The 15,309-nt window shown below is 27.9% G+C and overlaps 2 protein-coding genes across 4 annotated transcripts; both read left to right on the forward strand.

Moving 5' to 3' along the window:
- Window positions 1–7,423: 7,423 nt before the first annotated feature.
- Window positions 7,424–8,185, forward strand: Bm7952 (CENP-B N-terminal DNA-binding domain containing protein; the record flags this gene model as incomplete). The annotated part of the gene is made up of 1 exon (XM_001892850.1): window positions 7,424–8,185. One exon carries the CDS (start codon window positions 7,424–7,426, stop codon window positions 8,183–8,185), a length of 762 nt encoding a protein of 253 aa, XP_001892885.1.
- Window positions 8,186–10,832: 2,647 nt separating this feature from the next.
- Bm2011 (Uncharacterized protein) lies at window positions 10,833–14,184 on the forward strand (the record flags this gene model as incomplete). Of its 3 annotated transcripts, XM_043077828.1 has the most annotated exons (9): window positions 10,833–10,839; window positions 11,004–11,119; window positions 11,485–11,764; window positions 11,839–12,027; window positions 12,181–12,332; window positions 12,698–12,819; window positions 12,936–13,098; window positions 13,449–13,697; window positions 13,960–14,184. In XM_043077828.1, the coding sequence occupies 9 exons, from the start codon at window positions 10,833–10,835 to the stop codon at window positions 14,182–14,184; spliced, it is 1,503 nt and encodes a 500-aa protein (XP_042933762.1). The 3 variants fall into 3 exon arrangements, with proteins under 3 accessions (XP_042933762.1, XP_042933763.1, XP_042933764.1); XM_043077830.1 differs by lacking the exon at window positions 10,833–10,839 and having other exon boundaries at window positions 11,027–11,119; XM_043077829.1 differs by lacking the exons at window positions 12,698–12,819; window positions 12,936–13,098; window positions 13,449–13,697; window positions 13,960–14,184 and having other exon boundaries at window positions 12,181–12,401.
- Window positions 14,185–15,309: the final 1,125 nt, after the last annotated feature.

Below are 15,309 nucleotides of genomic sequence, written 5' to 3' on the forward strand. Positions count from 1 at the left end.
ACTAATCAGTAATTCTTATCTGATTATAAAAGCTAATTAATCTATCAGTTTACTTCCTTATTTTTCAGATAAATTCTTCCCGGCTATTTTGCTTCTTCATTTGTTTAATTTTTTAATGATAAAATGAAAAAATGTTCAAACTTTTATTCGTACAAGAAGAAAGTTAGAACATTGCGGAAGTAAATGCATTAGATTTTGGAAGGTTTGAAAACACATCATATCTCTTCAATTCCTGATTTTTCTTGAACAATATACAAACTTTTTTCGATCATCTTATTAACTTGCTTTCAATACATGTTTCATCATTTTCTTCAAGATCATCTGAATAAGATATTTATCTTATTTCGATAATTATCATTTTTTACTCTTACTTCTGATAAATTGAAAATTTGAATTTAAAAATTTAGAAGACGCAATTCAAATTCTGACAAATGTATAAAATACTGGAAATACTCAAATTTACACAATCAGACTAAAATATTGAAAATTTACAATGAAACAGAGATGATCCTGTTTGATGAATACTTAGAGAAGATGAAATTTATCAGCTAATTTTAAAAAAATGATTGATTGATGGTGGATCAGTGGATCATTTTGTTCCGCTATTAAATACAGTTTTTTTTTTTCCTTTCATTGTTGTGCTAAGGAATTGAGAAGTAATGGCTGAAATAAAATAATCGAAAAGATAGTTTCCTTTTTAACAAAAAAAAGGAAAAAAAAAGAGAAAAGAAAAACGAAAATGTATCGATGCTTTTTAAATCATTTTGCAAATTTTGTAGTCAATGAAATTAATAATGTAAAGTTGAAACAAGTATTGTACTGTATTAATTTTAATTCACTGGAAAAAACTTATAACATCGATATCTAGAATTTATCACTAACCATTTTTTCCCTTTGACAAAATAGTTTTACATCTAATAAGCATAAAAAATAGAATCCATTAAAAATTTCATTTCATAATTGGAAAACTCAATTTATCCTTTTTCCTTTTTATTTTTGAGACTCTAGCCAAGCATTTAAGTTAAATTAAATCCTAAACAAACTTTTAAAAAACTTTTATCAAAAGATTAATGCAAAAGAAAAAAAAAAAAAAAGGTGAATATACTGCTTGAATATGAATAGTACATCGATTTTTCTCGCCTTTAAAAAATATATTACTTCCTTGTTTGCATATGGTTTTATAAAAATTCAGAAAAAGGAAAAAAAATTGAATTTTCTAAAATTTTGCAGTACACTTTTGAATTCAATTCAATAAAAATATTCAATGGGGAAAATTGGATGAAGGAAGATGGAACTCAAAATTTATTCAATATTTTCCACTAAACATATCATCAACATGTTTGCATAACTCGTCAAATTGACAGTTAACTAACATTTTTCTTTTTCTGCTATATTTTAAAATCTGTCTAAAATTCTTTATGCGTTATTTTTCTCTTCTTTCGCTTTCTTTTTTTAGCTCATAAAGTACTGGTACTCTCTCACCCTACATATCGTCTGCTTTTTATCCTTATTGCATGCATTTAGATGATAAATTTGACCTATTGGCAAATTATAATGTATAAACATCAATAAAACGGAACTGTCACATGTATATTTTAAATTTGAAATGTGCCTTAAACGATGTAAGTTTTAGCTTTAATCTAACTTACTTTTGGCGATTTAATGTAGAAATTAACATAAAATTTATCGTTACTATGATAATGAATTAGTGAAAGTATAAGAATTTGAAATTTTTATTGTTGATTTTCTATCACAAATAGAAGTGTAGTGCAATGCAAGATTTTTGAGTATGAAAATGAAATATGAATAAAAATTTTCAGGAATATGAAGAACTGTAGGGATTTGAATTCTATTGCTGATAGATGCTTTAGTTTCAGATTTGTTTTTGTTTCATTGGATCCGATAATCAAATTTTAATTTTTTCTTAAAAGTTTGTAAAATAAATACTGACGAAGACATGGAACAGCGATAAAATCAAAGTTAAATGTAAAAAATAAAAGAAATGAAGCAAGGCATAAGCAGTTGCTTGAGCTAAACAGGAAATATTACATACTTGCAGTGTCTTAAATTGATATTTCTTTTTGGAAATTTAATTGGCAGTGTTCGTTTTAGAATAAGGATAAATTAAATATTCTTGATCAGATTTACTCCAAATTACTATAAGGCTTTATCGAATAGCTTGAAAATTTCACTCACTAAGTTACAAGTTTACTACTACGAATCAAATATTAATAGCTATGGTTTCTCTTCTTTGTTTGCTACTGTACTTTCTCACAAAATAACGAAGTTACGGTATTGTAGGTTTGTAACGATTGTACTCATCACAACCACTTCTTTTCTTGCACGATAGTGTTAACTACTGATAGCATCTGTAATGAAAAGATAATCGAAGTGTGCGCGAGTTACCGTAATCGATTAATGTCCATAAATTTTGCATAATTTTTGATGGAAAATTCTTTTAGTGGACTTGCTAACTTGTGTCATACAATATTACATATTGACTTCAGTCATCAATTATTTATGTTAAACTGATATATATATTAAAGATAGGAAATATAGAATTTATTATTTGCTCTGAAATACGCAACTTTTTATTGAATAATTATTGACAGAGTAAATGAATCACTGTGACTTCTCAATATTATTAAATTAAATGGAAGGTGGGTGGAGGGAAAAAATTTTAAAAAAACTAGCCGTTTTAAAAGTGTCTTTTTATGCAATTTTTTCTTTTTTTTTTTTTTTTTTTTGCTCGATATGCATTTTCTTTATCATCAACTGTTTTCCTTATTGCTAAAAGAAAAATTTTCGTGTATCGTTTGGATCCGCCTTACGCAACAAATAAATATCAAACAAATATATAGAGCCTTTTTGGCATTAGAGTGACCGATTGGAATGAAACTGTCTGTTTGTGAATGTTTGTTAAAAATTATCCATTTCATCTTCTTTTTTCTGTCCTATTTATTATTTGATTTGTTATGCTTTTCTTTGTAGTTGAATGATTGATACATACACTGTTGCATAAAATATTCACGCTTTTAAGAGATTCAGAGACTAATTTTTCCATTTCAATTTATAATCATTCTATTCCACGATTTTTTTCAAAAATTATGTGCAGTTTATTTTGTTATTCTTTTTCGTTTTTTATCTCTTTCTCAACTGTGTGTTAGCAGTGCAGCTTAATAGTCGTCATCGTCACAAGAAGTTTTAATATAATTGAGTTTGGTTTTGCAAATTAATTTTGTAAAATTCTGCAGATTTTCATTAGCGGAATTCTTCAAATTATTTGACTTGTTTTAAAGATCATGTTCTTTCTAATGCATATAGTGATGCATTTTATTGGGTGAAGTCCAGGTCATTTTATTGTAACATGTTATAAACATTTAGGAAACATATCAAAACACTCAAAATTTTCACATGAGGTTTTAAAATATTCGTTTTGTTTTTTTGTGCGAAATAAATTTTTTTCTTAAAAAAAAAAGGAAAACATTTCAAAATTTGATAAAATTGTTGACTTTAGCATCAATTTCATTCATTCCGTTCTGAAAAGTTATCATATTATTAATAAAATCGAAAACTGGATATTTTTCCTTTTTTCTCTTGCCTACTTTCTTCTATCAAGACTTATGTGACAATTTTGTTTTCTCTTGGTGTTTTTTCTTTTTTATTTTTAATTTTCTTCCCATCCATGAATTTCAACAAGTTTTCCCAGAAAAAGGAGCGATGTTTTGAGATTAACACGGATACAACAATTATTTGGTGAAGAGAGGAGAAGACGAGAGTGTTTTTTCGAACAGTATTTCAAAGAAAAAATAACCGAAATGCACCCCGTAGGGCAAGGAAAAACCAAATTAAGGATTAACGGATGACGGGAGTAGGGCATAAGAAATAGAAAAATAGAAACGAATGAAATTTCAGTTAAGAAGACCCAATTAATCGGCAAATTCGAATTTCTTAAACGAAAAAAAAAAACAACACTTTTTTCCCGTATTGTTTTTATATAAATATATTTCTTTTTTCTTTTTCTTTCTTTTTTCTCTTTTTTATTTCCGTTTGCTGTCGGAAATGTCTTCTAATCTGAAAAAAGTTAAGGTTGAAATGAACTTTCACTTCTTTTCTACTTTTACAAAAAACGCTATAAATTAAAAGGGATATGAAATGAATTTTATGATTTGCAGAGCCTTTTCTTTTATTATTATAAATTAATTTTCATTCAGTAATACTCATATGTTTCTTCTGTCTAATCTTTTATATTGATGAAATACTTTATCGTTTAATGTTTTGTTAACCACATTTTTTTGATAAAAAGCAGTAATTTTAATTTTCGTATATATATTAATTTCGACTAAATTTTTATGAATTACTACTTAAAAAATTAAACTTCCTTTGATCATGAAGATAAATTCTTAAAATTGATCTCCTTGTAAAATTTTATCACTTGAAATCTATGAGGAATAAAAATTATGAGCTATCACCAGAAAAGAGAGTGAATTGCAAATTTGAATAAAGAGAAAGATAGGTTTTTTCTTAAAATTTCAAAAAAATAATATAAAATTATTAAAAGGTACGATAAGTATTTAGGTATTATTGAACTAAAAACGATTATTTTCTAAGTAATTGCATAACAATTAATGTATACTTTTTCGCGAATTTTTTCGATGTTGAGTTTTTTGAAAATGACAGTTCATAATTTCAACTCTGCAATCTTTTGCTTAAAATTTAAATCCTTGATCTGTAGTTTAAATTTTTAATTTTTCCAAAATACAATTCTTTTAGTTTACAATTTCAATTTTACATTTATTTTAAAAAATGATTTCTCGTTTTTTATGCATAAATTTTAGACATGAATTTTTGTCAAAAAAGGAAAAAGAAAATACTTTTTATTCTAGAAGATAATTTTTTAAGCGTATGTTTCAAATTTTCTAAATTTTTCCTTTTTATTCAAAAAAGTATACAAACGGAAAAAGATCATTTTTCATTCATGGTCATGACCACGAATATCATCACCGTTATATTACTATCGGTCATGTCAGTCAGCTTCAAACAATATGGGCGATTAACGGTTACTTTTCCCACTGGGTTTGGTAAAACTGGTTTACAGGATACATACAAAAAATTAAAAGCAGGATAAAGAGAAAAATGGATGTCTTCTACCTCTGTGTAATTTCATCGCAACAAATAAAATGACGAACAATAAATAGAAAAAACGAAAATAAAAAAAAGAAAACAAGACAAACCGATTTTCCCTTTTCATTTTTTTTTTGCATTTATTTTTTGCAAAAACCCTAATTTGGCATCGTCCATTTTATTATTCCTTTTTTCTTTCATTAAAAAATGAAAAAAAAAAAGTGTTATCAATCTATAGTTCTTGAAAAAAAGAAAAAGAAGTAACCTCTTCTTTCCACTTTTTCCACCTTCTATTATTATTTCTTTTCCGATATGAAAACTTGTTCCATTAAAATGTTCGAAATCTTTCTTTTTTTTTGTCACCACGTTGTATACTGCTGTTTTGTCGAAATGTTGTTTTGTTGAAAATACCTTTTTTCTAACCCATCTCAAACATGAAGGACAGTAGTTTTTTTGGTCTAATTCTGATGATTACTGTCCATCTAACATCGTCGATAATAAATAACAATAACAACGGCACTATATACTGTCATCCACCTACACCTGCCACTACCATCATCATTATCACTGTCGTCATGTAATTGTTACAATGTTTGCTATTGCCATCCATTTCCCGCTATTATTGGTAATAATAAAACAAACAAACAAGCGAATAAGCAAAAAATTGAAAACAAAATCTGCTTTTCATTATAGTTCCATAAAAATTACCAAAGCATACAATTTATTTTTTCATTTATTTATTTAATTTGATTAATTAATTTATTTATACATATCACAAAGTAGCTCAAACGAAGTTTAATTTTACATCATGTAATATTTCATTATAATTACCATTATATTATTATATTATATATTTTAATGTTGTATACTATAATTACTGTTGTATGTTATATATTATATCATATCACATTATATATTATATTAATATTATATTATACTATTATTATATTATCGTAGTTTTTATATTATATATATATATTGTATATGCGATATATATAATTAAACAATAAACGCCTTTTATTTCGATTTTTCCATTCGAAATAAGTAGAAAGAAAAAACATGAAATTTCAGTCATTTAATATATATCTATATATATATATATATATATATATATAGATATCTTTCAGATTCTTTTTTTGCATATATCCAATCTTTTCATCCATTTATTTAGTCATTCATTCACATTTATCTATCCGTGCATTCTTTCATTCAAATCCAATCTCATTCAGTCATTTATTTTTCCCATTAATGGAATTGCTGAAATTATTATTAATTATTGCAAAATTTTTCTATTCATTTTTTCCCATTTGTAATTCTTTTATTACAAATATATTATCACCACTATCGGTGTTATTGCACATATTAAATACATTTGCAGTTTTAAACCAGAAATATTTTAAGTTTAATTCATTTTTTCTAATTCAGTTCAGTTTGGTCTTATTCAATTTGTTCAAATCTGTCCATTTTTGGAAAAAGGAATAAAGATATTTATTTCATTTTCATTGATAAACGTGATGTTTTTTGTTTGGAAAAAGGGGTTGCACCAACAAGTTAAGTTTCTCATCCTTTTCCTTTCTTTTTTTTTCTGTGTCGCTGAGCAAGTGGACATAACAGTGAAATCAGTGGCCACGACGACGACAACAACAGTAACAACAAACCAATAATAATTTTCATTTCTTATCTTCCTGTCTCTTTTTTGCCATTCCGTACTCATCAACTCTTCATCCTTTTAATCGTGTCACTGTCATCTGAAAATCTTCTCACTTTCATCTTTACTTTTCCCCCACCCTCAAAATACATTTTTACCCTTCTCAACTACATACGCCCATCTATCCGTCCATCCCTTCTCCGTTCATCATCAGCCCATCATCCATATTCATCCTTCCGTTCATTTACTTCAAACCTGTACTCTTTTTTAACTTTCCCCTTGATTACACCCTTATCACCACTTATTTCTACAGCCTCTATTGCAACTTCGCTAATATTCACTGCTAATTATCACTGTCATTAATATTGTCATTACAACCAATTTCAAAAATTTCATCGAAACCACAGTCTGTTACAAATTCTTTCGTTTTAAAAAATTTTCAATTTAAAGTTTCATTTCAATTCTATTGATTCTCACGCAAATGGTAATTTCTACCTTGGAACCTTTCACTATTTTTGTCTATTACGTTAACAAAACTGTTTCCCTTTGAGGTTATACAATAAATCATTTTCGGTTGGATGCGAAACGAGGCAACTTATAATTTCTATACGATTGGAACAACGCAAGTTATTACTTCATTTACCAATTCCCATGTTACAAAATGCAAAAAGTAGTAATAGCGTCAGGAACAGCGGCAGTAATAAAATCAGTGAGGGTGAAGATGATGGTACTGATGATAGTAATACTGATACTGGTAGTGGTAGCGGGGCTTTTCAACCAGTTAAACCTCGATCTATGGGAAATTTATCACCTGTGGCATCAACGACAAAAATGGATGAATCGTTGGTTGTGGCAGGACTTCATACTGACGAAATGGCCGTAGATTCGTCCACTCCAACTACTACCACAATTGAAAGACGCAAAAAGAAACCATACAAAGAATTAACTCTAGAAGAAAAAGTTCAGTTGATTCGATTAGCGGAAGAAAATGCTGGAATGAGTCAAGCTAATATTGCGGAACGTTATTCAATTGCTAAAAGTAATGTTTGCCGAATTTTGCAACGGAAACACGAATATCTTCGAGCATATGAATGGGCCGGTTTTGCTGGATCTCGAAAGCGTAAACTTCGTGGTGATCCACAGCAGCATCATCATCATCATCATCATCATCAACAACATCAACAATCACGTGGAAGTGCCAAAAATTTTAATAATTTTCAAACTTTAAAAATGACAAATGCGACAAATTGTACTGTATCCCGTAATCATCCAACAAATTATGTGGAATTGACAACATCAAATGGTAAGGAACGGGCAACTAACGATAATCGTCTTGTTGTACCACAACGTCCTGCAACGATTATACAACGGGGTAATATCATTTGTATTTACTTCGATATTTTCCTTAGATAAATTTTTGCAATTAAATGCGGACTAAATTATAGGATTCCAAATATTTCGCTCTTTCATCGTCTTCTTTCTCTCTTTTTAAACAATTAAAAGAATCCAACAGTTCTTTCCTGTAAATATACTAATAAATAAAACTATCAGTTACTTTTCAATGTCCATTATTGGTCATTTTTCTAACTCTTTTATTGATACCGTTATTTTTTTATGGAATCCGTTATTTTTTAAATTTAACTGTGGGGCATCTTATAGGCTGCTATATCGATTTATTATAATCACATTTTCTTCCATTTTGAAATTTGTATTTTCACTTTAAATAATTCAACTTATAATTTAATTGAATTCACGCCTACTTTACTATTTATTAATTATCACTTTTAATTCAGAAACAAATGAAGGTATAGACTTCAGATTAATTGATGAATTTACTTTAGAGTTATCACTGCTAATTTAATTAATGTACTTTCAAAAAACTATAGCTTTCTTAATTTCTTTTACCAACTTTTATTCTCGAAACTAATTGTTTTTATTAAAGATGAAAAGTTTTAATTACAGTCATTTGAAAGCCATTTCTTTTTGAAAACTATTTCCATTTTTTTCTTTTTGAAAACTATTTCCATTTTTTTTTCACTTAAATTTTGATTATTTAAGAATATTCTTTTTATATACTTTTTTGAAAATAAGCTGATTGGATCTTTTTTTTTATATTACTTCTTTGGATTATATTGAATCTTTATTTTTCTCTTAAAAATTCTTTATTTTGAGATCTTTCTATTTAAAGAAGCATGATTTATTTTAAGCTTTTTTTACTCTCTTAGCTTTCTTAGATAACACTTTTGCTTAGCTATATAGCAGTTTTCATCCAAAATATCATCCATTTTTTTTAGGAATAGATAGGGTCTTAGTAATTAAAATTCTTTCCCTTTCTTACACTAATTATTTTAATATCGATGAATAATTCAACTGATATGATGAAATAATAGAATACAAAAAATGAAGTTAAAATCAAGTTTGAGTATGAAGTTTCGGTGCTGTATTTCAGTTATTTATTAGTTTCTATAAAGTAAGTTGTTATTCTAGTTCATTTTTTTTTCTTGGAAAATTTGACTTTTTTTAGTATTGAGTTCTCATAAGTTATAAAATCCGCACAAAGCATTTTATAATCGTCTATTATATTGCAGCACACAACAATAACACCCTTTCATTATAGCACTAAGTGGTGAGATACCCCAATTCACTGTTCTTTAAATCAGCTTTGTATCAATTGGTATACAACCTGATCTTGTAGTAGGAGATTTAGATAGCATAAATCTGAAAACACGGTATATCTGTCTGGTCAAAATTATTGTGACTTTTCTAAAGCTCACTTAAAACTCACTCAAAAAAAAACTTTTTAATTTCAAAATAATTCTGAAGTATTACACAGCAATCCATCATTTATACTAATTGGTTTAAGGACATTTTCTTTTGCTTCATAAATGTGATAGCTTTAGGGATATGAGTTAATTACCATTTTTCTCAAATATTAACTTCTTTGCGAAATTGAAACATTTTTTTTTTAAATTTTAGGGTACATTTTTTAATATTGTTTTGAATGAATAATTTCTGTAATGCGTTATGAGAAGCAATAATTAAACTTGACTGATTAATTGATTAATTCTTATCTGATCGAAATGTAGCAGCAGCAATTGTCATCATCATCCAGCTGCATAATAATTGTTCACTATTAAAAGAATAGAAGAATGAGCAACAAAGAACCAAAAATTAAAAAATAGAAAAAAAAGGAGATGAATAATGAATTTTAGACTAGACGTACTTTTATATGAATTATAGTATTTAATTTGAAATGACAGAAATACGGGAACTGTCCGTGCTGCTTCATTCCCCACTCTTCCTTGAATAACCGAATAATCCTGAGAACAAGAATAAGTACAAATAAATTGATGGATGGATGAATTCGGTTTTCTTTGTCTTCTTGAAGAAAAAGTAAAATACAGATTCAAAAAACGAAGAGAAAGAGAATTGGAATCTATTAATGATGTGCTACTTTTCATAAAGAAGATAAGTTATGATGAATAGTTTCCAATTCAGTTTTCTTTTTGATAAAGTAGAATTATCTTTCTTTTCAGATTTTATTCTCTTATTTTTTCTACTTTTTTCTATATTTTCATTATGATTGTTAACAAACAAAAAAAAAAAAGCATATGCAGTCAAACTCCAAAATAATAAACCAAGTGCAAGACCAGATCGAAATTAACAAATTGTTGCTACTCATTAATTATAAAGGAAATTGTAAGATTTATATTATTTAGCTTCAAAATAATAAGCGTCGAAAAATGCTTTAATGTTTCTCTATCACCGAAAGAATTAATTACTTTGTTGTCATCCTATTAGGAGAAAATATTGTTCTAAACATATCATATTCATCTTTACTGAGAGAAAAAAGGAAGAGGAAGAAAAGAAAAATGTATCGAAGAGTTTGGCACTTCCATCAAATAGCTTTTTTTTTGAGTTTCTAATTTATTTAAAATTCTTGAAAATATATATGTGTGTGTCATTATCACAACAATAACTGATAATTGACATTCATTCACTGCTTTAATATTTTCATTAATCAATTTGATAAATAGTATCGAATGGAAAGAGAAAAGGAATGGAAGGTATGTATGTAAGATAAGTTTTTTTTAATTATAGTTGAAATTGTACCTACTTTTCTCTTTTTCATAAAAAAACTTCCTTTAAATTCTTTCGATTTTTTTAATATTCAAAAATAATTATTCAATGAAATTTAAATGCTCTTATTATATTTGTGGATAATTTATAGGCAATGAAACACTTCGAGCGCATATGTACAAACAGCATCAAATTTCACGTATGTTTATGTGCCGTTGCTGTAATTGGGCTTTCCCGGATAAAACAAGTTTACATATGCATATGCAGGTACTTTTCTTATTTGTTCATTTTCAAAACTTTTTGCAGAATTGAAACGAAAAAAAAAAATCAAAACGTTTATATAAGTATAATCAAAGCGCTTGTAAATATTTGAAAAAAAAAAAAAAAAATAGAGTTTAATTTTGTTATGATGTGGTAAGTATTACGACAAAAGCAGAAAGAACTGTTACTAATAAAGTTGATGTAATGTATAATTCATTAATATGATAAAGAAAGATGCAATAATAAAATGAAAGGAATTTAAGTAAAAATTGGAAGTAAACAACGACTATGTTAGATTTGATAACTCATATTTAACAAGCTTTAGATGTTTTTAAGATTAAATGGACATTTTTAAACATTCCAATTTTGAGGCAAAAGAAGAAGGTAAAACGATTTCGGTTCCGGTGATCGGTAAAGGTAATCCACCTACTACGCATCAGCATCAACAGGAACAACAACAACAACAACAGCAAAATGAAAATCTAACTGGTCAGACTGGATTGACGGAAAAAGGTCGTCGTTCACCGCAGCTGTCAACGCTTCATGTTCCACAGCCACGAGTTCCTGCAACAAATCCGTTTGCTCCATTGCAGCTCCATTCATTAGTTGGCCTTGCACCACAACAAGCAGTCAGTCTTACCGAACAAAGCTGTAAGTCTTAGAAAGCCAACGGAATCAAAACTTAATATCAATATTTCTTCAATACTTAACAATTATTCTTGCAGCATTGCAAGCAGCAGCAGCAACATTATTCTCGCCAATGGCTCTTCTTCGAGATACATCCGGAAGTGGAACACATGTGGATGATTTAATGTCAAAATTACGTGAACGTCTGATGCTGAATAATTTGGTTGCTCAATCCAGCTTTGGCCTTGCCGCATGGCTTTCAGCTTATCCAAAAATGGATCAGTCAAGTAAAAAACTTTTCTTCTTAATTATTCATGTGCTTATGAAAGCAGAGCGAATATTTCAGACGTTTAAGGATTTAATAGTTTTATTTCCATATATTTTTTCTTTTTTCTTAATTATTGTATGGAAAATTGATTAAATTTATCGTTTTATCATAGATGCAAATGGTGGAAATCCTTTGGATATGTGTTCATCAAAAGATTCTGATGTCAATTTAGCTGCTGAAGAGGACGAGATTAATGTTGACAAAGAATATGACGATGATATGATAACAGACAGGAACAGTACAGAACAACATCAGTCACATATTGTATCATCTTATTTACACTTCTTTTTTGCTTTATTAAAGGAATTAAATATCACTATGACATCAGAATGAAAAGGAGGTTTGCTAGTATCAGTTAGGTATTATATCGAATTGATTGTCCTGCGAAGTTTTAATAATCATTATTAAGATATGAGTGATGAAATTATAATTATAACGATAGAATGAGTATGAGAAGGGAAATATTATACATGAAAGTATCGTCCTTATAGCAGAGAGTGGTAATTTCATTTTTTTTTTTTTTTTCTTATTAGACGAGAAAAAAAAAGTTACGTTTTATGCAGTTATTAAAGTTAATATTTTTAGCAGCCCATTTTAGCATCATGTCCATCATTAATAACTTTTTTGAGATGGAATTAAACGGAAAGACAAAAGTCGAAACATCAGTGAATCTTGAAGAGAACAACAACAATAATACTAACAGTAATATCGAACGACCTAAAAGCGCGAATGTGGTTGCAGATGATAAAAAGTGTGGCTTAAATTCTATTCTAAATTCTTGTAGGAATTTCTTTATCTTGTTTGTCACAAATATTTATAAATCTTTGTTTATATATATGCATATGTGTTAATAAAAAATGCTTTTAGAATACTACACGAATCTTTGTTGAGACCAGCTTCTAATGCTGCTATTGGAAATGTTTCATCTAAAACGATGCCAAATTTACGTTCAGCAATAAATAGCTCCCCAAAGAATGGTAACCTAATATTGAAAAACAATGAATGTAAAGTCCTTTTGAATGGTGTTTCGGTAAGTGTGATAATAATTCATTGTTATTAACAGTACATAGAATGAATTTTAAATAGTTCCAATATTTCACGACATAATTAGGATTTGGATTGTATTAGGATGATGCTCTAGAATGTACTACCTTTCAAAAGCTGGAGAAAATAATTCTTATTCGGAAGTAGCAACACTTAGTGGAGTTTTTAAAAATTCAGTATATTATTGTTTTAGTTTATTTGTAACCTTCCTAACAGAATGTTTCTCTTTCTTTAAAAAAAAAAAAAACTAAAGTCATTCTTATTTCTCATAAGTAACTAAAACAGATATATTTTAAAGAACTGGTATATTTCTCTTGTTTTATGATCTATTTGCAGAATAGTAGCATTGAAAGTATTATTACCAACAACAATAATAATAATACCAATAAAGGAAAGCATACAATAAGTGAATCATCTGATCCTATTGAAAGTCATATATCACCATCTGAAACACACAGTAGTACAAGTAATGGCACGTCACCGCCTGCATCTCGAGAATGCTATGAATGTGCTATCTACAGAGGAAAGTTAGCAATGGCTGAAAATAGGTGTCGTTATTTGGAAGGAAAAACTGCAACTCTTCAAGTAAAATTTGTTGATACAAACTATTTCTAAATGATTTTCGAGATCTGTAAAATTTCTAACATTTTAAAACTTATCTTCAGTTTTTTTTTCGCACTCGGTGTAATTTTGTACTCTTGGTGTAAAAGTTTGGAAACATACACATTTGCTAGGAATAATTTCAAATATTTGCTTCATTAATTAATTAATTAATTCTTATCCGTTTTTTTATTTCGATGTCATTATATTGTTTATTAGTAATTATTCATATAGAATTATATTTTAGTCAGATGCGATTCGCTTTAGTACTCGTGTGACAGCATCCGAAAATTCAGCTCGACAATATGAGCAAGAAGGCCGCTTTCTAAGAGAACAAAACGAAATTTTGCAACGAAAAATATTGGAATGTCAGGAGAAAACATTGGCATTTATGCAAGCTGATCAAGCAACTAATGCGCAAGCTGTAGCCCTTTATTTAAACGATATCTTAAAGACGACTTTTCTCCGATAATTCAATTTTTTGCGTCCTGCCCTACTTTTTATTTATTTTGTTCCAACTCTGCTCATCATTGCCTTTTTCTTGCATTTTCAAAAAGTTTATATCCTCTTTTTTCACCTGAATTAAAAGTTGGTAACTTTTTTTTTTTTAATATTTTACTGCCTTAGCTTTTACCTGTTCATTTCACTTCACTTATTTTGGTTCATTTGCTAATTTGTTTACCTCGCAATACGAGGCATCATGCTTCACTTTCACTTTTCATTAGAATGGAAATATGCTAGCGCCCACTTCATTTCAGTGTTAAACATTTCAGAAGCTAGTAAAAAAATTCCAGGAGGAAGAAATGAGTTAACGATTTAAGATAGTATTTGAAATGGATTTGAGTTGTATGTTAAATTATAAAATCTTCAAGAATATAAGCCAAAGCAGTGACACCTATAAAAAAAATATGAGAACAGATAAAACGAATAAGGAATTAAATTTTTCTCATTTTTAATGCAAAGATATAAATATGAATTCTTTACCTCAATTTGAAAGAAGTTGTGAAGAATGACAAAATATAAAAAAAAGATATGCATTGTAAAACAAGAAATATCTACACGCGCTTCAAGAATGTAATCCTTAAATGAAATTTTCAAATTATATTTTAAGCCAAGGGTTCCTTTAGAACACATGCATTTCATTTTAGTAACTGATTTTTTGTACACCCAAGGATGCATATTTCTGTTTTTTGATTTAATAATTTGATTTGTAGTATACGTCGATGCTTGTTTTCATTCATTTTCTTTACTAAAACTTTCCTTCGTATTGTTCTTTCTTCTTTTCTAGTGCAATATATATTTGTGCAGTAATAATTTTGATTTTTATTAGTAGTAGTAAAATTGCCTTTACTAATATGAAAGGCTTAGTGGTGCACTTTAAAACTGCTTTTAGTTGCTTATGTATTTCATTCAATATTTTTGTTAACAATTATTGATTTTGTTTTTGTTATAATAAAATAAAATCAGGAATTCAAATTTATTTAATAAAAAATTAAATTAATGGAAATGATTTTTAACGAAATGATATACATTATTAGCTCAACGCTATAGGTATTTTAAGAATGGTAATGATGATAAAATGATATTTCTCTATTTT

Source organism: Brugia malayi (assembly GCF_000002995.4).
Source record: "Brugia malayi strain FR3 genome assembly, contig: Bm_v4_Chr1_scaffold_001, whole genome shotgun sequence".
Taxonomy (NCBI): domain Eukaryota; kingdom Metazoa; phylum Nematoda; class Chromadorea; order Rhabditida; family Onchocercidae; genus Brugia; species Brugia malayi.